The 25,349-nt window shown below is 42.6% G+C and overlaps 1 protein-coding gene across 1 annotated transcript in view; it reads left to right on the forward strand.

Annotated features, from left to right (window-relative positions):
* SLC9A6 (solute carrier family 9 member A6) overlaps positions 1–19,934 on the forward strand; it is a 35,486-nt gene extending 15,552 nt beyond the window's left edge. The window contains exons 8-16 of the mRNA XM_043974277.1: positions 157–262; positions 664–752; positions 3,299–3,412; positions 6,923–7,034; positions 8,006–8,159; positions 10,909–10,939; positions 12,453–12,532; positions 16,333–16,438; positions 17,813–19,934. Of these exons, the coding sequence (XP_043830212.1) occupies positions 157–262; positions 664–752; positions 3,299–3,412; positions 6,923–7,034; positions 8,006–8,159; positions 10,909–10,939; positions 12,453–12,532; positions 16,333–16,438; positions 17,813–18,085 (1,065 nt within the window). The 3' untranslated portion in view covers positions 18,086–19,934. The remainder of the gene's footprint in view (positions 1–156; positions 263–663; positions 753–3,298; positions 3,413–6,922; positions 7,035–8,005; positions 8,160–10,908; positions 10,940–12,452; positions 12,533–16,332; positions 16,439–17,812) is intronic.
* Positions 19,935–25,349: the final 5,415 nt, after the last annotated feature.

Here is a 25,349-nt window from a genome sequence, read left to right on the forward strand (position 1 = left end):
CTTTTTTTGTTAGACTAACTAGACTTTATTTTAATAATATTGGGGCAGGGGGAATGGAGAAAGTCTATCAGCACTGAATGGGAACTTGCCAATTTCTCCTGCTGAAATTCAAGTGCATGTCATCATTTTGAGACCAACCTTAACACTCAGTCTTACGTGACCAAGTTCACCAAACTGCGAGAGTTCCACTTGCTTGAAACGGGCCTGTTCTTCTTGATGTCCTGGAGTACTTTCCTTCTGGCTGAAGCCTGGGGTTTCACTGGTAAGTCTCATTATCTTTGTGATTTTAAACATTGAGAGGGAATGGCTGGGCTGGCTGCTCTCCCTCCACTCTCCTCCCCTCCTCTCTCTCCCCTCCACCTTCATCCCTCTCTCTCTCTTGCCCATTCCTCTCCCCCTTTCCTTCTCCCTCCCCATTCCTCTCCTCCTCTCTCTCCCACCTCCAAAGGTAGGAGGGAAGGAGGAGTGAGCCCCTCATCAAGTACACAATCACATTTCTCAAGATTGTCACTTCCCCCCTCTTTTTGCTTAGAAAGTAAAATCACTTTTCACATGAAACCATGGAGGGATGACAGAAATAAGGGAATCGGGGTAAAAAGTCAGGAGCTTCCTTTTTGCTAGTGAGGGTTTCTCAGCTCAATCCGGACTTTGTCCTTATCACAGGTGTAGTGGCGGTCCTGTTCTGTGGCATCACACAAGCGCACTATACATACAATAACCTGTCTCCGGATTCTCAGCATAGAACTAAGCAGGTAAGAGAGGCCTTGCACCTTGTCTCTGAATTGGTTCTTCTTCTCCAAGCAGCAGCTTTTGGGTCAGATACCCAAACCTCTCCTGTGTCTCAAGCCTTGTTTTCCCAGTCTGGCCCTGGTGGTCACTCCGTGGAGTGGGGTGGGGTCAGACAGGACCCAGAGCTTCCCTGGTCCTGTTGGAATTTTCCATCTCTGGTAGCTTGGAGGAAGCTGAAAGGGGCTGCTTCTGGGAGGTTCAGGAAAGGCTCACGGCCCTCACCCCCTCACCTCTCTGTTGCTGTCTTGTCACTGATATCTCCAGGGATGCTGAGGCCGTGGGAGAGGGAAGGGGCTCCAGCAGCGGTGGAGCAGCCCCCACAAGGGCATCTTAAGTGATCCCACAGGCGGGGGATCTGTGGGGATCAGGCAGAGCCCAAGCCCTCCAATTTGCAGGCTAATGAGGGAGGGAGGACAATGGATGAAAAATGTGCCAGAAGCAAATTTGTACTTGATTACAGCCGTGTGGAGAGAGTAAGTGTTTTCGGGCTGCTTAAGTGATTAGGACCGGGCGGGCGGGATGAGTTAGAAAGGCTGCACTGACTATTAGTGAAGCAGCAACAAAGACATTTTTCTTGTTAACGAATTGAGTTCATGGCTCGAAGAGACACTGTTTTTCCTTTCAACTCAGAGACAGAGTACTTTTAATCAAGTGTTTTGTTTTTTAAACCTGGGTCACTCCTTTTTACAGATTTGATTTACTTGTGAGGCTAGCATTTTGCTAGGCACAGTGGGTAGATGTGAAAGACAGAGAGACAGAGGAAAGAAGGAGGCAGAGAAGTAGGTGAGAGACAGAGAAGGGGCCAGAAACAGAGAACAGGGGGGAGGGGAGATGGAGAGGAGAAAATAGGGGAGAGAGCTACAGGGAGAAGCAATGGGATGGATGCATGGAGGGAGAGAGGAGAGAAATGGGGAGAGAGGGAGAGATAGAGGCAGAAACAGAGGAGGAGAGAGAAAAATGGGGGAGAGAGACAGAGGAGCAAAATCAGAGGAAGAGAGAAAATGGGGGGGGAGATGGAGAAGGGGGAGAGAGAGAAACAAAGGGAGAAGCAATGGGATGGATGGAGGGAGGGAAGAGAGAGAGAGGAGGGAAGTGGGAGAGAGAGGAGCAAAAACAGGGAGAGGGAAAGGGGGGAGAGAAAGAGACAGAAAGGGAGAGAGAGAAAAGGAAAGTCCTTCCTTTATAGCCCAGGTAGTGAGAAAAGACTCATACAGGTCAGACAGTGTGCAATCCTGATTGTCCAATAATGACATGTTGTGTGAGAAGAGGCCCTCAGAGAAGGCTGGGCTCATGGTATTGTCGACGTGTCAGGAGCACTTCATGGAAGTGTGAGAACTTGAGTAGGACCCTAAAGGGTGGTAAGATCTGGGGCAGGGTGGTGTGGTGGTGGTGAATGACAGGGCAAGAATGGCCTCTCAATGATAACTTTGGAACAGTGAGTACAACAGAAGACCCGTGCTAGGAAGCGGCTGATTGAAAAAGTGTCAGCCCAGTCCTTTTTATTCAGTACCTTATCAGAAAAAGGTGGAGGATGGACCCCTCCAGCAGAAGGCCTTGAATTTAGTCACTCAACAAATATACATTAGCCACTGTAAAGAATACAAAGTAGCCTAAGCAGTGATTGCCTTCCCACCTTTCAGGAGGATAATCATCTCACTGGCATAAGCAATAATACCACGGGATACCAGTGTAGGCAGTGTCCCCAGGCCGAATGTGATTGCGTGGTAATGAGCTTGAACCTTGATCCTGAGGTAATATGGCAGACAGAACTTTTTGAGTGCTAGCCTGGGAAGCAAGAGAGAGACCTGGGTTCAAATGCCACTTCTGTCTGGGAAACCATGGGCCAAATCCTCTAACTTCTTGGGAACCTCAAATCGCTCATCCAGAAAATGAGCATTCTACTTCTTACACTGCCTAGCTCCCAGGATTGGGAGAAACCAACCGTAAAGCATTCCAGCAATGCAAGAAGGTGAAGGGGCTTGGCAGTGAGGAGCCACTGAAGCATTTTGAGCAGAGATGTGATGAATAAGAATGGTGGTTTAGGAAAATTCATTTGGTGAAAGAGAAGGGAAGAATGGGTGCATGATGACGGAGGAACTGGGGGCAAGGCAGTCCTTTAGAAAGCTGTTAACATCAGTAAGGTGGGAGGTAATGAGAATCTGCACCCCAGGTAGGTGATAGCATCCAAGAAAGAAGTGGCAAATTCTCCTTCTATCTCCTGTGCCCAGCCGAGATCTGTAATGAGGATCCAAAGATGACTGGGAGAATGATGATGCCATTGGTTGGTAGAAAGAGGGAAGTTGGAAAGGGGGAAGCTTGGGTTTTGATCATCAGAGATGACTGTGGGAAATCTGGGAGGATCGGAGTGGGCTACTACACTGTCTTCTCTCAGTTTTCAGGGTGTGTGAAAGAGCACTTGTTTTATGTGATTCCAGCATGAAGCATGGTTGAAGATAATGTAACTTTATATCTTCCCATGAAAAACATTTTTAAAACCATTTTTTTTTAGTTGTTTGAGCTGCTCAATTTCTTGGCCGAAAATTTCATCTTCTCGTACATGGGACTTACACTCTTCACTTTCCAGAACCACGTCTTTAACCCGACTTTCGTGGTGGGCGCTTTTGTATCCTTACTTGTCTGGTCGTATTTGGGGAGCATTTTGTCATAGTACCGATTTGGATTGGGGAGGGCCTAAAAATACATTTACGATATATGTAGATACAGTTTGCTCAGGTCAAAAATACCAAGAGTTTCCATTTTCCCCCTTGTTCTCACATTTGTTCAAAGAGATGTTGATTTCTAAAGCATATCTTGGGGCAGGAATTCACTACATTTCAACAAATGGCCAAAAAAAAAAATACACGTTGCCAGTTAGTTGACAAATTTGGATCAGGGCTAAGGGCTGGAGAGATGGGGATCAGGAGTGGCCCAACTCTCCCCCTTCTCTTCATTCTCTCTTCATGCCTTTCACCCTGTGGGGTCATCAGCAGGGGGCAGTTGCTCCGATGAAAATAATGACAACCAAGTGGGCTGAGCAGTCCTGTAGACATAGGGGGGTAAGATGCGTTATGCCCAACACAGTGCTTGGCACATGTCTTTATTGCTTCCCAGTCTACTTCTTTCCTCGGCTTCCCTATCTCCCTCTTCTCTTCGCTTGCAGTGTACTCGGTGAGACAGGTGTGGGGGGCATTGCAGGTGATCTTGAGGTCTCTGAAGATAGCTGGGTGTGTAGCAGGGAGATTATATGAAGCTCCACTTGAAGAGGGGGCTCACCAACTGCAGTGGGCCTCAAAGGAGGTTCTGTGTTAGTCACCTGTAGTGATAGAGGAAAAACTGAACAACAAGCTCAATAAATAAAGGTTTCTAATCAGTGAGAAAAGCCGAACACTCTGAACAGAGTGGATTTTCTTCAGACTTTCTCATTTCCAGCTTGATCATAAGAGAGTGTTTACTTCTCTGGACCCTGAGCTTTGCTTTTTCCCTTGGCCTCTTCGACTTCTCTCTGTGTTCTTTTCCTGTGTAGCAGAGTGACAAAGACAATTCTATAATTAATCTATGGCAACGAGGTGGAATTGTCAAATATCTTTTCCTCTTATTTAAGTTCTATGTTCCTTAGGCCTTCAGAAAAGATAGGAAAATACACTGCTAGCTAAACTTTGCTCACACTTTGGTAAGCCAGACAGGAGGGCTACACTTGGATCAGGGCCACTCCGGATCTTAAAAGGGCAAGATAATTAAGGTTCCCTGTTCTGCATCCTGAGGAAGGGACAGTTAAGAGGGAACAGAAGTCAGTGCCTAACAAATGGGGCACAGAAACACTTTCATTCTGCCAAAATTAGCAAGTAAAATGAATTGATTTGGGTATTTCCTTAGACTTTTTTTAGTGTAATTCTTTTAAAATAGATTTTCATTCATCTTCTAGTAAATTTTCAGTAGGATTGGCAGTCAGAAGGTTTATAGAGTTAGAATTTTAACTTTGGAAGGGACCTCAAAGGTCATCCCACACCCAACTTGTGAATCCCATCTGCAGCAGTGTTCTCAGTACCTGGGCATCCAGCCTCCAGTGAAAGGGAGCTTACTGTCCCGGCCCCCAAGGCAGCCTCTTCTGGCTGTAATTGTTAGGAAGTTTTTTCCCTGTGTTGATTCAAAATCTACTTCTGTTACTTCTAGATGGATCCATCCGTCCTAGTTCTGCTCTCTGGGGCCAAGCAAAACAAGTCTCGCATGCAGGAAGGATCACAGCTAGGTCTTCATATATTTGAAGGCTTTTCCACATAAATATCCACAGTTCTTTCATCTAATGCCCTCGTTTGCTGCTTGTCCTCCTTTGGATAAACAGCTTGTCATTGTCCCATCTAAAATGTGGGGTTACCTGGAACTGGATGCATAATTCCTAGTTGTGGTCTGACCAGGGCAGCAGGCTTGATCTGTACTCCATATTTTGAGAGGCATGGTAGTATAGTAGAAAGATAGTCCAAGAGAGGGAGGAAGAGAATTTGGAACACAAAGTTTTTAAAAATCAGTGTGGGGGGCAGCTAGGTGGCACAGTGGATAAAGCACCGGCCTTGGATTCAGGAGGACCTGGATTCAAATGTGGCCTCAGACACTTGACACCTACTAGCCTGTGTGATCCTGGGCAAGTCACTTAACCCTCATTTCCCCACAAAAAACCAACAACAAAACACCAAAAAACAAATGAAAAAAAATCAATGTGAAAATTTGTTTTTACATGTAACTTGGGGGAAATTCTAACTAAATTTATTATTACTGTTATTTTTTAAAAGATAAGAAAAATAGAGGGAATAAGCATTGTAAAATAAAAAACATTTATTAAAAAATAAAGAAAAATAAAGAAAGGCCAGCTTTGGAGTCAGACCACCCACGTTGGAGCCCCAGAACTGATATGTATTAGCTGTATGGCCTTTGCCAAGTCATTCTTCAACTCTCTGAACCTCCATTTGCTCATCTGTGAAATGGGGACAAGAGTATTTGTACCACTTAGCTTACAGGATGATGAAAAAAGCGTTTTTAAACTATATGATTGCAAACTGTTATTATCCTTAGTAATTAAATAAATAAGTTATAAGCCATCATATCACATTGCTAGCTCATATTGAGCTTTCAGTCTGATATGCATGTCTCCCTGTCTTATTTTTGTACAATTGATTTTTCTTTTAACCCACGTATTAAGTTGGGGGCGGGATGTCTACCCCAAGCATGTGAAGACAAAGTGGGCAGATGAGAACAGTTTGTTCTAATGGCCATGAAGGTGGCCGAAGCAGGCACTGTGCAGAGCTTAGAGCTTGGTCAGGCATGGAAGATGTTATCCTCATGCACTGCAGGCCAAGCTATCACCAGTTGCTTTGACTTATGTCTTGTTGCACTTTGACGACTGGAAGAAAGAATGAGGCTGACAGCTTTGTGCAACTCTGCCTCACTTAAATCCAATTCATGCACAACTCACGACATCACCCTCTGATGTCATTGGTCCTCTTTGAAAAGAACTAAACAACAAGCACTACTTAATCATCTTAGCTTCTTTCAGCCCATGATTCCAACCTGTTGATCTTTTGGGATCCCAGTGTATTAACTACCCTTCCCAGCTTTGGCTCATCAACAGATTTGATAAAGATGCCATCTTTTCCTTTTATCCAAATCATTGATAATGTTGAACAAAATGGAGCCCCACACTGAGATTTTTCTCCCAGATGTCTTTGCTCCATTAATCAGAAAGACTTCTTGGTTCTGGTGGGTCAATCAGTTCTGAACCCCCCTAACTGTACTATCATCATCCAGGACACATCTATCCGTCTTCTCTCCAAGGATATCTTAAAAGATCTCATCTGGTTCCTTGCCGAAACTCAGCTGTAGCTACAGCTTTCCCTTAGTCTAATAATCCTGTCAAAAAAGGAAATTAGGTTAGTCTAGACTGATTTGTTCTCAGTGTAACCATGCTGGGGTTTAGTGATTACCTGCTTCCAGGTGTTCGCAAACTGTCCCTTTTAATAATTTATCTTGCTTTAGAATTTGAGTTGAGTGCCTCAGACTTTTCTCCCATCACCATTAGCATCATTTTAACAAATAAGTTTAAACAAGTGAAAGAAATTGATCCTTAACATGTTAATGTGTTTAGCTTGCCATTTTCTTGGGAAGAGCTGCCAATATTTATCCCTTGTCCTTTTTACTCAATTTGGGCAGGAGAAATAAGATTGGATCCAATTTTCAACATATGATGATGTTTGCTGGTAAGTATGTGATTCTCTTCTCTCTTTCCTCCCTAAGCCACCGCACAGCATACGAAATGATCATCTAAATGGAAATGGCTGCCAGTGACATCAAGTCCTTTTAATTATTGAAGTGACAATAGAGGCAGCTATGGTATAGTGGCTAGGAAGGCTGGGCTTGGAGTAGGAAGCCCTGCATCCCAGTCTTGTCTCAGATGGGTTACTGTCTTGCAGTTGATGGAGGCAGCAGTGTGAAGAATTCTTCACTCTGATGACAATCATACCACCTTCATGTGTTTGGGGTGTTGAAGTTAGAATTTTATGGTGTGATGTCCATTACATTGTAAGCTCCTTGAGGGCAGAAACTATCCATTGCCTCTTTTTGTATCTCCAGAGCTTAGCACAGTACCTGACACCTTGTAGGCGCTTACTTAATAAATGTTCATGTATGTCCTTTCATGGTGAATCATGCCCCTTTCTCTACCATTATTTTTCCTCATTGTAGCTCTCAATTCCCAGTTTAGTTGTATTACATTCAACAAGAATTTTTTAAATGTCTACTTTGTACAAAACACTGGGCTAGGGATTGTGGGTACAAAGAAAAAAATTGAACCAGTTCTTGTTTCCAAAGAGCTTTCATTTTATTGGATTTGGGGGAGTAGAAATGTTACAGTTTTACCTAGTGTAACTTGTATGGTTTGTCAGTAATGTCATTGACCTATTGTAACCAAACTCCACCACACTGACACGAACTTAACTGTTCCTTGTAATGTTTTACTTGTATTGTTAGGTAGGAAGTGGGAGAAGAGGACTTGGGAGATGGGGTGGGGAGGATAAAGATGAATGATGGTCAGCACTATGTACTAGACTTTTAAAAAATGTTATTTTCCATCATTTCCCATTTCTCAGAAATCCTTTTGTTTCTATGAATTTCTTGTAGCTCCTATGGTCGATGGGTTAATAGTATAAAATAATCCCCTATTTCCTTTCAGGCCTTCGTGGTGCGATGGCCTTTGCCTTGGCTATTCGGGACACTGCCACCTATGCAAGGCAGATGATGTTCAGCACCACACTCCTGATTGTGTTTTTTACTGTGTGGGTGTTTGGTGGGGGCACCACGGCCATGTTGTCGTGTCTGAACATTCGGTAAGTGCAAACTAGATGCCTTGGTGTTGAAATCTTAAATTACAATTCAGTCACTTTATTTGACTGTGAGTTTGTAGAAGAATTTTAGGCTTCACCCAAAGAGCGGCATTGTTTGTGACCAAGCACTCCAAGGTTAAAGTTGGGAGACTTTTGTTTTTAATATTTGAAAATGTACTTACTTTGAAAGCTCCCTCTCATCTCTCCAGTCCCACATCTGTTTCTATGGAAACAGCAGCCTGGGTTCTTAAAGCCTTTGTAGGTTTTAACTATGTGTACTAGCTGAGACTTCATTCGACCTAGGAACCTACTGAGCTCCCCAAATCTACAACATTGACTAGAGAAAACAATGTGGTCCATTTCAAAAAACAAAAAGTCCGATTTAGCTCTTTTCCTTTTCTCTTTCCCTTCCTTTCTGGGAAAGGATCCAAAAAGCAGGTGTCTGGTCTACCCATACCTGTGTAATTCTGGTGAATTCTTTTCTTAATCTGGCTCAATCATTGAGACACCTGCTTTTTACTGTGTCCGAGACAGTTATTTGTCCATATGTGTTCAAGGGAAATACCTTCAATGCTGTTTCAGGTGATAGTGCTTTTAGAAATTAGCAGCCATGGGGCAGCTAGATGGCACAGTGGATAGAGCACTGGCCCTGGAGTCAGGAGTACCTGAGTTCAAATCCGGCCTCAGACACTTAATACTTAACTAGCTGTGTGACCCTGGGCAAGTCACTTAACCCCAATTGCCTCACTAAAAAAAAAAAAAAGAAAAAAAAAAAGAAAGAAAGAAATTAGCAGCCTTAAGCTCCTTTCTTTCCCTTGAAAAGCTATAGAGTAAGATGCTAATACTTCCTTAAAGAGTTATCACTGAAGGGATAATTATAGTTTCCTAAATTACCTTAAGCTAATTCCTAAACAGGCTCTTTTTTTTGAGGGTGAGAAAAGGGTTAAGTGAATGCAAACAATCCCCAAATTGCATCTAAACTCTTGCTAGCCTAGCCTTTACATGACTCCACCCTATGCCCTAGCCCCAAAGCATTCCAATTGAATGTATATGATCTTGTATTTTCCTATTTCAAGTGTGCGAGGTTCGTCCCCCCCACCCCAGGTAAGATCTTTGAAGGCAGATTTAAAACAACTTCTGTGCCCTCCCAAGTGCAGATCCCAGGCTGTGCTCATGATAGGTATTTACCAAGTGTGACATTGATTTGAAGACTTTAGACCCAGTGTGATGACTCTTAAGTGTGCCGACTCTCCAGGACCACTAGATGTCACTTTACTTTCATGGATTTGCATAGAATCTGTTGTTAATATGCAGATTATGAACTTCACAGCCTTTTGACATTTTAAAACCACAGACAATGAGCTTCTGTTAGAATCCACTCCATCTGAACTAGGACTCCTCCAGGCTTTGTTTTTGTCCACTCGAAATGGTCATTTCTTTGTGGTGTTAGCCATCATTTTGAACACATCCTAGAAAGTCAGAAATGACCACCGGGCCCCACGCCTGGCTTGTCCATTAGCCTTTGACAGAGACTTAGACATTTTTCTGTTGCAGCATTTGATGATGGTGAAAATGATCAGGAGAGGCTAGAAAGAAACCTACCTACCTTCCCTAAATACTTTTCTTTTTTGTTGTTTCTCCCCCTCATCTTTGGAATAGCACTATAAAAGTACCCTCTTTTAAAGGAGAGGTGGCAATATCCCTTGTCCCAAACCTGAGATGTGGTAGTCCTGTTTTCCAGGTTAGAAATGTCATTTTTATATTAGCTTAAGAGCTCGAGGAGCACGATGAGATACTATTTGTAAAGCGCTTAGCACAGTGCCTGGAGCATGCTGGGCACCTAACAAATACTTATTCCCTTCTTTCCCTTCTCTTTCTGCTAGTAAGATTGGCGACGGTTGCCAAATTTGGAATCCAAGCCATTTTTATTGACAGCTTCTCAATAAGGGCTGACATTTTCACATTTTTCATTTTGATCCTACAAAAACCCTTTGAAATTGGTATTTTGGTTTTGCAGTCAGGAAGCCTTGGGTTCAAGAACATCCTGGCTCTGACTGTGTATCCCTGGGCAAGTCACTTAACCTCTCAGTAGCCCACACAAACTCTCCAAGACTAAGTTACTAATCTTCATGATAGGAGAGAGTTTCTACACCAGGAGCTTCCTATGCTAGACAAATCAAAGATGTCAACTAAAAAAATTAATAGTAATAATAAGGCTCATTAAAATTATCATCTGTTTCATTGGAACCCTGAGATTTCCCTGTGCCGATGAAATCAACTCTATTGAGCACCGAGTTGAGCCATGGTGTTACAAAGGCAAAAAAAAAAAATGGAAACCCATCCCAGCCCTTGAGGTATCACCATTTTGGGGGAGGGGGTAAAACATGTGGACAGATAGATGCCTGAAAAGAAGACAATTTGAGGAGGCAAAGTGTACCAATAACTGGAGAAGAGGAATTGGGGAAGGTTAATCCCAGGTACGGGGGAAAAAACCAAATTTTACATATGAGGAAACTAATACCCACAGAGGCTGTGACTTCCAGATGCCACAGGTAGCAGGCATAGGGCAGAACTGGGACTCCATTCCAAGCCTGGAACTCCCTCCATTGTATGCTGTCCCATTGTCTGTGCTAAGAAAATGAGCCTTCCCAGGTTGAAAAGCCCAGGCTTTCTTTTTTTTGTTTTGGTTTGGGTTTTTTTTTTTTTTTGAAAAGCCCAGATTTTCATTGGACATTTGTGTTTCCTCCTTTAGGGTTGGAGTTGATTCAGACCAAGATCACCTGGTAAGTCTGATGTGAAGTTGCTTGTGATGAAAGCGAGTACAACCTCCATCACACGGATGCTGGCTTTCTCTGCTCCTTTCATCAGCTTTTAAACGAAGCTGTGCCTTGCCTTTCCTATTGCCAGATAGCAAGCAAAGCAGAACATAGCTGGGGGCATGGTATCCAAGGTGATGGCTCTCCTATCTCTAGGCCACCCTTGGAGAGGAGAGCAGTGCTTGAGGGCTCCTGCATTTTCAAGTGACTGCTCTGGCAAGGGGAGCCTTTTTCCACTTGGCTTTGCACAGGAAGGCTGGACTCTAAGAGAAGCCTCCCTTTGGCTGTCTGACTACCCTCTCTTCCAGGTTGGGTGACCAGCAGCAGCCTTTTCAAATTACCCAGAAGTCTTTGAGCCTACCTGTTTAAGGGCACTAGAATCTCTTGGTTCTGTGTCCCACCCTTGTCCTAATGCCACGCACATTTCTGAGTGCTATTTAAGGTACAGGAATAAACCTGTAGAGTCTCATTCAGTTAAAACCCTGGTTTCTAACAGACTTCTTTCTGATGATCATTTGCTTCATATTTACTAAGCCCCATTGCCCAGTACACAATCACATATCTCTTCTCTTCTAAGGGCTACTTGAATGTCTGGATGACAGGTGAAAAATAGTGTTATATATAATTATTAATAATTAATATTTTAAAAAATAAAAATTAATTAAAAATCTTCGGGGCAGCTAGATGGCGCAGTGGATGGAGCACCACCCCTGGAGTCAGGAGTACCTGAGTTCAAATCCGGCCTCAGACACTTGACACTTACTAGCTGTGTGACCCTGGGCAAGTCACTTAACCCCAACTGCCTCACTAAAAAAAAAAATTAATTAATATTAATATAGTATGATAAGAGCTTGCATGGTTTGTGTTGTATTTCATTTCAAAACACATTTCTTCTGGTCTGAACCAAGCCTTGATTTGTTTGCCTTCGGGGTAGGGTGAAAAGAGATCAGTTAATTAACTTCACTTTGCTAACTGATAAGATAGCCAGTGAATGGGGAGATTGTATATTCTGTGGGCTTAGCATAGCTCTCTAGGGCAGACTGGGCAATCCTCACGGCAGTCTGCTGGACATGTTTGCTAGAGAGTTGGTAGATCAGAGCCTCTTCCATGAATGGAGAGGCAGCCCAGCTGCAACCCAGCAGGTGGCAGTGGGAATAGCAAAGAGGGATGCCAGGTGACATCCAAATGACCCTTCAAAATAGCACAGAGTAGGTGACTTTTTACCCTACATCTTTGAAAGGAGATGGGTAGGGGCAGCTAGGTGGCACAGTGGATAGAGCACTGGCCCTGGATTCAGGAGGACCTGAGTTCAAATTCGGCTTCAGACACTTGACACTTACTAGCTGTGTGACCCTGGGCAAGTCACTTAACCCCAGTTGCCTCACCAAAAAAGAAAAAAAAAAGAATAACTTACCGAGAGGAGATGGGTATCAATAACCAAGTGTTCCATTGGACTAATGTCTTTCTCCTCTGGTCACAGGGCTTCCCAGAGAGTGAAAGAAGGAACACAAAAGCTGAAAGCGCTTGGCTCTTCAGGATGTGGTACAACTTTGACCATAAGTATCCTTAAATCAAGGAGGATGTGGAGGGTGGGCAGTGAGAATTCCAACTTGTCTGCTCTCAGCTTTGTGCCTCCCTCATTATAAAGAGAGAACAAGGCCTAGCTTTAGTTCTTCTTACTTAAGAGGATCTTGCACTAAAACCACAAGTTGCAAGCAGTATAAAGATGGTTTTCCCTTTTCTTTGTAAGCATTCTCCTCTGATAATTGACTTGTGGTGAGATGTTGTCATTTCTCACTTTACCTTGAGGGAAAATGACGTGTGCATTATCATGCAGGTAATCAGTGGCAGAGCTAGGACTCCCAGGTTGTTTTGTTTGATTTCAGATCCACCAGTCTTTTTGGCCATCTTTCCCCATTGCTCTTGGGATTGTTTGTGATTTTGATTCTCCTGAGTGTTAAATGACTTATAGACAAGTAGCTTCACAAACTGATGTTAAAAGAGATAGGATTGGGGGCAGCTAGATGGCACAGTGGTTAAGCACCAGCCCTGGATTCAGGAGTACCTGAGTTCAAATCTGGCCTCAGACACTTGACACTTACTAGCTGTGTGACCCTGGGCAAGTCACTTAACCCCCGTTGCCTGCCAAAAAAAAAAAAAAAGAGATAGGATTTTGTGACATTGAACAGTTTGGGATCATTGAAAATACTGTATGGGGGGCAGCTAGGTGGCGCAGTGGATAAAGCACTGGCCCTGGATTCAGGAGGACCTGAGTTCAAATCTGGACTCAGACACTTAACACTTATTAGCTGTGTGACCCTGGACAACTCACTTAACTCTCATTGCCCCGAGCAAAAATAAAGAAATAAAGAATAGCTGTGTGATGTAGCAGAGAGCACTGGATTTGGGATTTGCGGACTAGGGGTCAAATTTTGCCTCTTGTTCATTATTAGCTTTCAGTCCCTTTCCGTCCCTGTGCATCTGTTCTCTCTTCTGTGAAATTCCACAATTTCTAAGGATCCTTCTATGCCTTATTTTCCAGCTGTTATAGTCCCCACAGTGACCATTTTAATTATTTCCTAGGTTTCTAACTTGTGCCCCTACACACATACACACATACACACACACACACACACACACACTCTCACACATACTACAGTCCTTCCTAGACACTTTTTTTGGGGGGTTGGGGAAATGAAGGTTAAGAGACTTTCCCAGGGTCACACAGCTAGTAAGTGTCAAGTGTCTGAGGCTCGATTTGAACTCAGGTCCTCCTGAATCCAGGGCCGGTGCTTCATCTACTGTGCCACCTAGCTGCCCCTTGCTAGACACACTTTTGACAGTGTTGCTCCTTCATGGGCTGTTTAAACAATATGTTTCTTGAGTGAGTCCCTTATTAATATTGATTAAAATTAATTTCCTGCAAATTAAACTGACGATTGAACAGAGGGAAGGATCATAAAACTCACTTTCATCATTGGGTTTCTCAAGTCTTATTTACCAGAACTTGGTATTATGCAGCATTCAGACACACCTAGAAAATATGGAAACACATAAGATGTCCCCCCATCTTTTCTGTGCTTGCAAGGCCATCTAGTCCATCTTACTGGTGAGGAAACCGAGGCCCACATAGGTGAGGTGACTTTCCAAGGTCTCCCAGGTAGCACGTGACAATTCGAACCGAGGCTGGAATTTGAACTAAGTTCCTCTGGCTTGAAATCCAACATCCTTAGATTAAAACCAAAGTTCTTCCGACTTTGATCTTTGGACCTGGGGGGCAGTCTGGTGAAGCCTGTGGACCATTTCTCAGAATCACAAGATAACATAATAGGACCACAGAGGAAACCAAAGGTTAGTCAAAATAAAGATGTGATTTCCCCCCCCCATCCTAGTTCCTGGATCCCTTTTAATTCCCTCCAAAGGGGCCCCATGTTAAGAACCCCTGAATTAAACAATGAAAGCTTTGAAAAGAGACTGAGCACTCATCTTCTCCCCTTGTCCATTTGGCCAAAAGCTTGCAGGATGTTGGCACATAATGGACTCTTGCTTCTAAAACAAATCTCTGCGAGAAGCAAGAACATACAAATTCTTGTGGTACATTAAGGCTTCCATTAGGGAGAGAGCCCTAGCTTTGCAAAATTGCTTAATGTTAATTAAATCAGTAGCAGCAATTTTAGCAGCATTTGGGATATAGGTCCCTTCTGGATCTTTGATGTTTTTCATCCATTTTACTTCATTGAACAAATATTTGAGTGCCTTCTGTGTAAATCTTATTTTTTAACCAAAGTGTACACTTCATGTAAAGACATGCTGTTTAGGGGGCAGCTAGGTGGCGCAGTGGATAAAGCACCAATCCTGGATTCAGGAGGACCTGAGTTCAAATTCGGCCTCAGACACTTGACACTAGCTGTGTGACCCTGGGCAAGTCACTTAACCCTCATTGCCCCGCAAAAAACCACCACCACCAACAACAACAACACACACACACACACAACAAAGACATGCTGTTTAAAAGGACATTTTTTCTGTATACTTACATTGGGCACCAAAACTTAAGTCACCTCAGTAGTACCAAGTAGACTAGTAAGAATTACAGGTTAGGGCAGCTAGGTGGTGCAGTGGATAGAGTACCGGCCCTGGATTCAGGAGGACCTAAGTTCAAATTTGACCTCAGACAGTTAACACTTACTAACTGTGTGACCCTAGGCAAGTCACTTAACCCCAATTGCCTCACAAAAAAAAAAAAGAATTACAGGTTGGCCTTCCATTTCTCTTTCCTTATTAAATTGGATGGGCCCCAACAAATCTAGTAGCACCCTCTTGTAGCAAACCTAGGAGAAGACCCAGACAAGGGGCCCATAGGATGGGCACAGTGGATGGTACGTGATCTTTGTCACTGGTGGGGATGGCCAGTTGATGAGAACAGAGATCTGTTGGAGTGTGAGGATATTTGAATAAATGGGTAAATTTTACCAGAATTTGACAGTCTCTACCTCAAGTTATAAACCCAGTAGTCATGAAATCTTCATTTGCAACAGATAATTTAACAAGCACTTAATTCAGTGTCTTTCATGTGCCAGACCTTGTGTTGACACTAGGGATACAAAGACAAGTGAGACTGGCTCTGTCTGCCCCCAGGGAACCTATATTTTATTTGAAAACCTTGTCTTTCTGGCTAGACAGTTGGTCTTCTCTTTTGGTTTGCCTTGGGGAGTGGGGGCAAAGCAGTATTTGTGATTACTCTGTCAACCTGTTGTATTTTCATGCAAATAGTAATAGGTCTGTTTCTTGGGATTAAATCGTCATGATAAAGACGTATAACAATCAAGTTCTTTCTGAATGCTGGGTCCTTGAAAAGTGATTTGGAGGGGGTGGGGTTGAGTGAATGCTGTTTCTCCTACTTTGTACCATCATCATTTCCTCCTCTGAGCTGCTCATTGTCTCATGATAATTTGATATTCTTTTTGAGAGGAACAAATGAATATTGAAGCAAGACTAGTGATGGAAGTGTGTAATTTAAAAAAAAATAACAATTTAGAGAGGTCTTTGCAATTGGCTTGGTTCCCAGTTGACAACTTTTTGAGTAGTAATTATGTCTTCCACTTGGAGGTTTTGATGGAGAGCTTCCTTTCGCCACTACTAATCAGGTTCACTGGTCACATGATTAAAGCTCCTGTCTTTCTCCAGATGATGAATTGATTAGCAGAACCTTTCCTTTCCCTTCCTTAGTTAATGAAGGAGTAACTTTAAAATGATCCAGGCTCTCTTTCTAGGTATCGATTTTTTTCCATTAAATAAATTGGGCATTTTGGCTTGATTAATAAGGACACTTGAGGTTCTTTCTCCCTTAACAAGCACAGCTATCTGAAGCCTCTCCTGACCCACAGCGGGCCTCCTCTTACTTCGACACTCCCCAGTTTCTGTGGACCCCTTGCAAGATGTCTGACGAGCCCTCAAGCTTATGAAGTAAGTAGTTCTCAGCTGACAGCTCTGCTTGACCTAATCTCATCTTGTCTGGTTCCTGGACTTTTTTTTAAGCCACCAAAGCATGCATGGGCTTTAAGAAAGCGAGCACCTTTTACTTAGCCAGTAGGCTATTTGAGCATGCCCAGAAACCTTTGTGTGTGATTCCGACTGCAAGTCTGATGGTCAGTAGGAACGAAGCAGTACCAAGTACAGTCTTTGAAGCAGCTGGAGGCTTCTCATGGCACCTGGGTTGGTTCCCAGCTTTTCAGTATGTGGTCCGGGCTAGATCTTTTTTCCATCCTCATCCACGAAGTGGCAGGAGGATCTCAGTTCCTGTTTGTGAAGCTCCTGTGAGTAATGATGATGTGTGGTGGTGTGTGTTTTTACTCTTGTGGATCTCGGACACAACTTTCCTTCCCTCTTGTTGGAGCCATGAGCATGTCAAAACATCACATAGGCCCCCTTTTTCTTTCTTTAGCTTCCAGTTTGGGGTTTGTGAGTCCTTGCATTCAATTCTAAGCATTAGAGCTTAGGTGACTGATGCATGGACCAGACTTAGGAAAGAAGTCTGCTTTTAAAATAGTTTTATTTTTCACATCTGAAACCCAACCTTCTAATCCCAGACCTACCCTCTAAAAAGAATCCATGGAATAGCATATTTATCTCAGCTGTTTCGGGACAAGAAATTCCCAACTGTTGAAGAAACGGAGGGTATCATCTCAGCCAAGATGGATGTGGTCAGATATTGATGGTAATAACTCACACCTGGGTTTGCAAGTGTCTTTCTTCCCTGAGGCATGGTATGCTTCTAGAGGATGGTGGCCAGGGCAGCAAGATAGCTGGTAACTGTGACATAAAATAATGATTGAAAGAACTGGAGCTGTTTAGCCTGAAGAAGAGAAGCCTAGGGGGTGGAGGCATGACACAGCAGCTGTCTTCAAGTCTTTGAAGACTGTCATGCAGAGGAGGGCTTAGCATTGTTCTGCTTGGCCCCAGAGAGCAGAAGTATGATGGGGGGGTAAGGTACAGGGTGACAAACTGATTCTTACCCATGTATTATTTTTTTTTTGCCATTTTCTCTCTGCTGTGAGGGATTCATTCATTGGAAAGCAGTTTACAGTTAGAGTGATCATTAGAACCTTCACTTGTTGACCTGGGAGATGGACGATCTGGTGCTGAGGCTGCCTGCTGTTCTTTATTGTCTCTTCAGAAAGAAGTATACTGGGGGATAACTTATTTCTAGGCATTGCTTACATGAAAGTAAATGCCATTTTTCATGGACCTAGCTCACCTGTGACTCTTACGTTTTGGCCTGCTGATAAGAAAATTGTCTTGAAAGTAACATTTGTTTTCTCTCTTTTTTTATTTGTTTAGAATCAGGAACAACTGAAAGATGATGATTCTGATCTTATCTTGAACGATGGTGACATTAGCTTGACGTATGGCGATTCTACTGTTAGCACTGACTCAATGTCAGCCAGTGCTCCCAGGAGGCTTATGGGAAACACCTCTGAAGATGTCCTGGATCGAGAACTTGCATTTGGGGACCATGAACTTGTAATTCGGGGAACCCGCCTGGTTCTTCCAATGGATGATTCTGAGCCCCCATTAAATATGTTAGATAATTCAAGGCATGGGCCAGCTTAACATGTCTGTTGCTTACTAACCTGACTATAAAATCCGCATACGCAATTGTGAAGAAATGTTGTACTACCTACCAAGTCCAATGCATGTATCTGACCGTTTAAGCTGTATAAATCCTATTTATATGGCATAGCAAGAATATATATATTCTGTACAGGACAGATTGTGAACTAGCAGTTCTTTGACTTTAAAACAAAAATCCCCTATTGCCTGCACTTTGTGGAGTGGCATTGTTTTCAGCCCCCTGCATAGTGATAACGTGGTTCCTGCTACCTTTCTCAACTCAGTACAAAAAGAGGCCGAGTTAGTCATTCTTCTAGTTACTTGACACAACCAAAATACCAAATTTTGGGAGTATAGGTTTAGTTTGAGATGGGGAAGAGGGGGCGGGGTATCTTCCTTTCCCAGAAGAGTTTGGGGCAGAGTCTATTTCAGATAATAGGATTTCAGTGACACTCCATGGGTTCTGCTTTTCTGTGCCATTCCAAGTAGTCTATTCTGGTCCAGAGCATGATTGCAGAACTGTGCTGGCTGGCTTCAGTTCTGATGGGGGTGGGGTAGGAGGGGTAGGGAAAGAGATGGGGTGGGGAGGTCACATGTTTCCTTGGGCCAGAAAGAGTCAGACTGATGAGCACAGTGCAGTGCCCTTTGTAAAGGGTGAGGAGAAGTGACTTGGAAATAATTTTTTAAAATTCCAAGACCTTGGCCGGTATTGAACCCAGCTCATCATGCATACTGAAAGCTCTGTATAGCACAGCACATTTTTGGGAGTGACTATGGGTGGGAGGGTGGTCGTAATAGAATGGGGATTTCAGAGGCCTCTCCTGAAACATATAAATATTCTGCCTCAAATATAATTACCTTTAGATGCTAATTTGCTGCTTAAGTTTTGGTCATGTATGTGATGCATAAAACAAGCTTCGTGGTTGGGCCCTTTCTCTTTCAGGCATTATTTAAGCCGCTTTTCTCGCTGTAAGCAGTAGATGTAGCACCCTCAACTTGACCACATCCAAGTGTCATTTGTGTAATACTGTAGTTGATCATGACAATTAATTTATAGCTCTATTATCGCACTTGTGCCCGCTCCCAGCATCCAATGAAAATGGGACCCAGCTGCTGTTGGGTAAACTGGAACTTGGCTTCATCTCCAAGTCATGTTTCCAAAGCTGATTGCAAACTGAAAGGGGGAAGAATGTTGCCTTTTCAGTAGTTAAAAATCATTGCACTTTGAGAACTCTTTAGCATGCTTTGTGTCTAGTTGTCTTTGTTTCTCTATTCCTTTTTAATATAAAATACTTAAGCTGCCATATGTATTTGAAAGTTTTTGTTTTTTTCCTAGGAAGAGCACAGAACAAAATTTACAATTTCGAATTCAGTTTATTATGATGGAAATTATTTGAGATGCAGTGAATACTGAGAACTCTTTTTTCTTCCTTTTTCAAATGCAAACACTGACTACAAAAACAATTCAACCTTTTTTTTTCTCTCTCCTGTTTTCTTTTGTTTTCTTGGATTTGAGTAAAGTTGCCTTAAATTGTTTTCCCCCTGGCTAGAACTGATCTCTTTGGAGTTCTAGTGAGTTTGTTCCAAGCAAGCTCAATTCTTGCCCCCCTGCTGTTTTGTGTAGGACAGGTTTGCACCTGATTATGGCAGTTGTAGATTTTGATGTAGCTATAGGTACCCTAGTGCTAGTGACCTTCCTGCCATGCAGGAATTCTGTGACGTGTTCATTTCTCTGATGTGTGCTTCTTCATGTAATCAAAGATTTTGTCATTGTGTGTTTTGAGGTGCTGTATCGCTTCCCCATACTATTATATATTCAATAAAGATCTACCACTTTTTTATGCTGTCACCTGACTGAGTTTGATTTCTGAATTGATAGAATTCCATCCAATGTCAGTTCCCACTGTTCTTGCCTTTTAGGGGCTTGGGGGCAAGGGAGAGGACACACTGAGACCTATTTAATGAACTCAGCACTTTTTAGCTGGGCAATTTGTATGGAGGAAGAGGAAGGAAGCTTACTTACTATTCTAGTGTCTCCCCATGGAAGAGGGGACAGGGATAGAGGAGCCATTTCAAACTCTGGGAGAGGAAGAGCAGACTATAGATATTGGACTTTTCCTTTGGAGCAGAGCCTGATAAACTGCTTTCAGACTGTTCCCTTTTTGAGTGTGGGACACATTTCCCTCTTAGAAAGGATTGGTGAAGGGGCTTTGGGTTTTCACCTTAGTTCATGTTTGCCCAAGTGGTGGTAGAGTTTTTGATATTCATGCTCCTTTAATTTTCCCTCACAAGACTTGCACACAAATGTTCTAAAACTTCTCTTAGAAAAGGTTGTCTTTTTAAAAAAAAAAAATAGCCTTGCAAAGCCATTTCTTCTTGTTTATTTTTACTTTTTTGGGGGGGGTTATTTTTTTTTTAATTTTTTTTGCCATTTCTTCTTACTGAGAAGGAACAAGTGCTACCTTCCTTTGAAATTTTCTGCCATCCTTTATTTTTGTACCTTTGGGAAGAGGGCTGATTAAGCAGACAAAAACAAGAAGATGAAACTCGTGAACTGGCAAATGTCTGATATGTATTTGTACATCAGGGAGTGTTTGCTTATGCACACAGTGGAGCTGTTTTAAGAAATAGGACTCAAAGCAATTGACAGATTGATTTGGGGGCCAGCTTGGCCCACTGAAATGAACTGCAAATACTCTGATTTTAATTTCAGGAGAGATGAAATTCTGTACCCAGGCAGGTACAAAAGGGACTGTTTTTAAGCATGGCTGAGATAACTAAATATATTTCCTGCTCTTTACATATAAAAAAATGTTAGTACAATTAAAATTTTAGTAGTGCATTTGTCTCGTCCAATAGAAACTTCCTGTAAACTGTGGTATGGTTTGCCATAGCTACTGAGCATTGTTGCAACTGTATTCATATGGACTGTTTCATTGCACTGTGAAAGGATTCTGGGCCTTGAATAACGAGCTCATTTCTTGAATACAGCATATATCATTTCCTGATTCATCCAGAATAAAAGCCTGAAACAGATTTCAGAAACTATATGATTTCTTTGCTGTGAAAGGAATAGGTCTGAGCCCAATATAGTTGTTGGAAAGGATGGCTCTGGTAACATCAGGCAAAAATGCTCAGTGTCAATGGTAAACAGACAAAGTTATCTACCACCTAGGCCATGCTGGCATCTTTGCTGGGTTTTGTTCTTTCACTTTAGACATTTGTCAGTTTTTGTAGAGAACATTCTCATTGACACCTTTTATTTTTAAATCGGTCATTTCTGGAAAGACTACTAAATGTAGTGTAACTCTTCCTTTGTCACAAAGACAAACAAGCAAAAAAAATGTCCTTGTCAGACAATATATATGACATTCTGTCCCAGGAGCACCCGCCCCCTCAAGGCAGGTACATTTTACTATTGGTTCTCTGGGATCATTCATTGGTTTTTCAATTATATAATACTCTGCTCCCCTTCACCTGGTTTCTTTGATTTCATTCCTGCTTGGGATTTGGCAAGTGGGGCTTAAACAGAGGGCCCAGGCCACCTCTCTGCCTATGAGTCCAGGGAAGGTCACTGAGGGAAATCATGAGACCGTAGATCTAAAGCACAAAGTACCTCCAAAGGCATCTTGTCCAACAACCTCATTTCACAAAGAAGAAAAGCTGCAACCCAAGGAGATGAAGTGATGCCTGCAGTGATGTGACATGGGCAGTAATGGTTGTTGGGAATAGGGGAGGAATGGAGGATTTGAACCCAGGTTCTCTGATTTCAGATCCAAAGCTTCCTTCCACTATACTGCTGCTTTGCTCAAGAGACCTGGGTATTTGGACCAGATTCAAGCAAGCATTTGTTAAAGCACCTACTATGTGCCAAGTGCTAGGGATACAAATCCAAAACAGACGATTCTTCTGTGTGTGTGTAGTTATATAATGAGTTGTATATAGTCATATAGAGATATGTATATTTACATGTAACTAAGTAGGTATACATGTGTAAATAGGGAGGCCACAGCAGATGAGGAAGTCAGGAAACAGTTCCTGAAGAAGATAATGCTTGAATTGTATCTTGAAGGAAGAGAAGGATTCCATGAGGCAGAGAGGAGGGGGTCCATTCCAGACACAGGGGGAAGTTTTTTTGTGACCATGAGCTGTGCTGTGACCATTTCCAGAGATGGAATGTTCTTTTTCAGTAACACCCAAACCCATGAGACCTCCAGTTAGGATTCCCAAGGCAAGCCAAGGTCAAATCCTTTGAAGGAGTTTTGTGAGATTGCTAATAGAGAGAGAAAGCATAACTTTGGTCAGGAAGCCTGGGTTCAGGTAGGTGACTCTGGGCAAATGGATGTCTTCCATGTTCCAGTCTCTAAGACTAAGTTATAGATGAGTTGTCTACCTGCATGTGTGAAGGGACTTTCTTTACCACATGTTGCTCCACCAATGAAACCATGGGTTCAGACCAAAAAGTGAATGAATGAATGAAGCACACACATTTACTTTTTTTTTAGGCAATGGGGGTTAAGTGACTTGCCCAGGGTCACACAGCTAGTAAGTGTCAAGTGTCTGAGGCCAGATTTGAACTCAGGTACTCCTGAATCCAGGGCCGGTGCTTTAACCACTGCACCATCTACACATTTACTTTAAATGGAACTGAAGATCACCATTTCAAAATTTTTAATGCTCAACGCTTTCAATAAACTTTGTGTCACTGCTATGAAAGGAATCCTCCCTAAAAGTCACCTCACCCCTACCTGAGCACTTCACCATTGGCATGGAAGCCTGGATATGAAGGCCATACCAGTGGAACTCCGGCTTTGGCAGCACCTCTCTACTAAGCTGGTCAGGCTTGGTCACTGGTCCAGGAATCAATTGTCTGTCAGCTAAGGCCCAGCCCAGCTAAGTACAGAGGGACTCCAGAGGTTTGGTCATCAAGAAATGGAATACCATAAAGTCTGACTACTAGACTGGATAGAGTGTTGGTCTGGGAGTCGAGAAAACTTGAGTTCAAATCCAGCTGGCTATGTGACCCTAAGTCATTAAACTTCTATCTGACTCAGTTTTCTCAACTATAAAATGGGGACAATAATAGTCTCTATCATACAGGGTTGTTGTGAGGGGAAAATGGGATAATATTTGTAAAGCACCTTGCAAACTTGAATGCTATATAAATGCTAGTTGTTGTTATTATTAAGAATAAACTGACTTGACAATTGTAGCTTGTCTATATCCTTAAAATGTAGTCCCCTTGGGGGCAGCTAGGTGGCACAGCGGATAAAGCACCGGCCCTGGATTCAGGAAGACCTGAGTTCAAATCCAACCTCAGACACTTGACACTAGCTGTGTGACCCTGGGCAAGTCACTTAACCTTCATTGCCCCGCCCCCCCCAAATGTAGTCCCCTCAAATTGAATATGGCATTCCAGATATGATCTGCCCAGGGCAGATGGTGAAACTGTCATTATACCTCTCTTAAAACAACTGTTGTGCCACTGTATTAACTTGTCCCCAGAGCTTTTTCTCTTCTTTTTTTTCAAACTTAATAGTATTTTATTTATTTTCTAGTTACAAGTAAAGTTAGTTTTCAACATTTGTTTTTATAAGATTTCAATTCCAAATTTTTCTCCCTCCTTCCCTTCCTTCCCCCCCCTCCCCAAGACAGAAAGCAATCTGACATAGGTTATATATGTACAATCACATTAAACATATTTCCACATTAGTCATGTTGTGAAAGAAGAATCAGAACAAAAGGGGAAAACCTCAAAAGAGAAAAAAACCCAAAAAAGTAGAAACAGTATAATTCAATCTGCATCTAGATTCCACAGTTCTTTTTCTGGGATGTGGAGAGCATTTTCCATCATGAGTCCTTTGGAATTGTCTTGATCATTGTATTGCTGAGAAGAGCTAAGTCTATCACAGTTGATCATTACACAATGTTGCTGTTATTGTGTACAATGTTCTCCTGGTTCTGCTCACTTCACTCAGCATCAGTCCAGTTAAGTCTTTCCAGGTTTTTCTGAAATTTGCCTGCTCATCATTTCTTATAGCACAGTAGTATTCCATTACATTCATATACCACAACTTGTTCAGCCATTGTCCAATTGATGGGCATCCCCTCAATTTCCAATTCTTTGCCACCACAAAAAGAGCAGCTATAAATATTTTTTGTACATGTTGGTCCTTTTTCCTTTTTTATGATCTCTTTGGGATACAGACCTAGTAGTGGTATTGCTGGATCAAAGGGTATACACAACCCCATAGCCCTTTAGACATAGTTCCAAATTGCTCTCCAGAATGGTTGGATAAGTCCCAGAGTTTTTTCAAACAAACACATGTTCCCCATCTTGCACTCATGAACTGGTCATTTTGAAGCCTATCATATCATTTGCTTAGTTCCAGCACTGAGCCCTGGGGTATTCCACTAGAGACCTCCTTTCAAATACACCTAAAACTGTTAATGATTCTTGGATCTAATGATCTCATCAGTTTCAAATCGACTTAACAGCTAAGTTGACTAACCCAAGCTTTTCATCTTGTTTTCTCAAATGCTTTGCTAAAATCTAGGTAATTTATCTGATCTACAAGTCAGGATCATTAGAGCTGGTAGGGACCTCAAAGGCCATCTAGTCCAACCCCCTAATTTGACAGAGGAGGAAATTGAGGCCCAGGGAAGCAAATTGACTTGCCCAAGGTCACACAGGTAAGTATCAGAACCAGCATTTGAACCTAGGTCCTCTGACACCAAATCTAGCACTTTCACCAAGTCTAGACACCCTGGTCAAAAAAGGAGATGGGGTTAGTGTGACATGACTTGCTCTTCATGAGGCCCTGCTGCCTTTCCTATATGTTCCCTACACAATCCTTCAAATTAGATTATGGAATTTTCACCAAGAGTCAAAATCAAGCTCACAGGCCTAGAGTCTGGGGACTCTTTTTCAAAATAGGGACAACTAACAGTCCATTGGCAATCGGAAACTCTAAATACTCTGTTCCCTGGGTATGGGCACTCTGACTGCTGAAGCTCATGACCTTACCATGGGTAGTGAGTGATATGGGTCCCAGATGACTGCTAGCCATGCAATATATCATCAGGTTCGGTATTTGAAAGCTTTTCTAGCTAAGTTAATAATAAGTTAATTTAATAGTTAGTCAATGCACTTTTATTAAGTGCTGCTATGTGTCAAGCACTGGGGATAGGAGAAGTAAAAACACACCCTGCCCTCAAGGAGCTTATACTCCAATGGGAGAGAGAACATGTAAATGACTAGATG

This window comes from Dromiciops gliroides, chromosome X (genome assembly GCF_019393635.1).
Source record: "Dromiciops gliroides isolate mDroGli1 chromosome X, mDroGli1.pri, whole genome shotgun sequence".
NCBI lineage: Eukaryota > Metazoa > Chordata > Mammalia > Microbiotheria > Microbiotheriidae > Dromiciops > Dromiciops gliroides.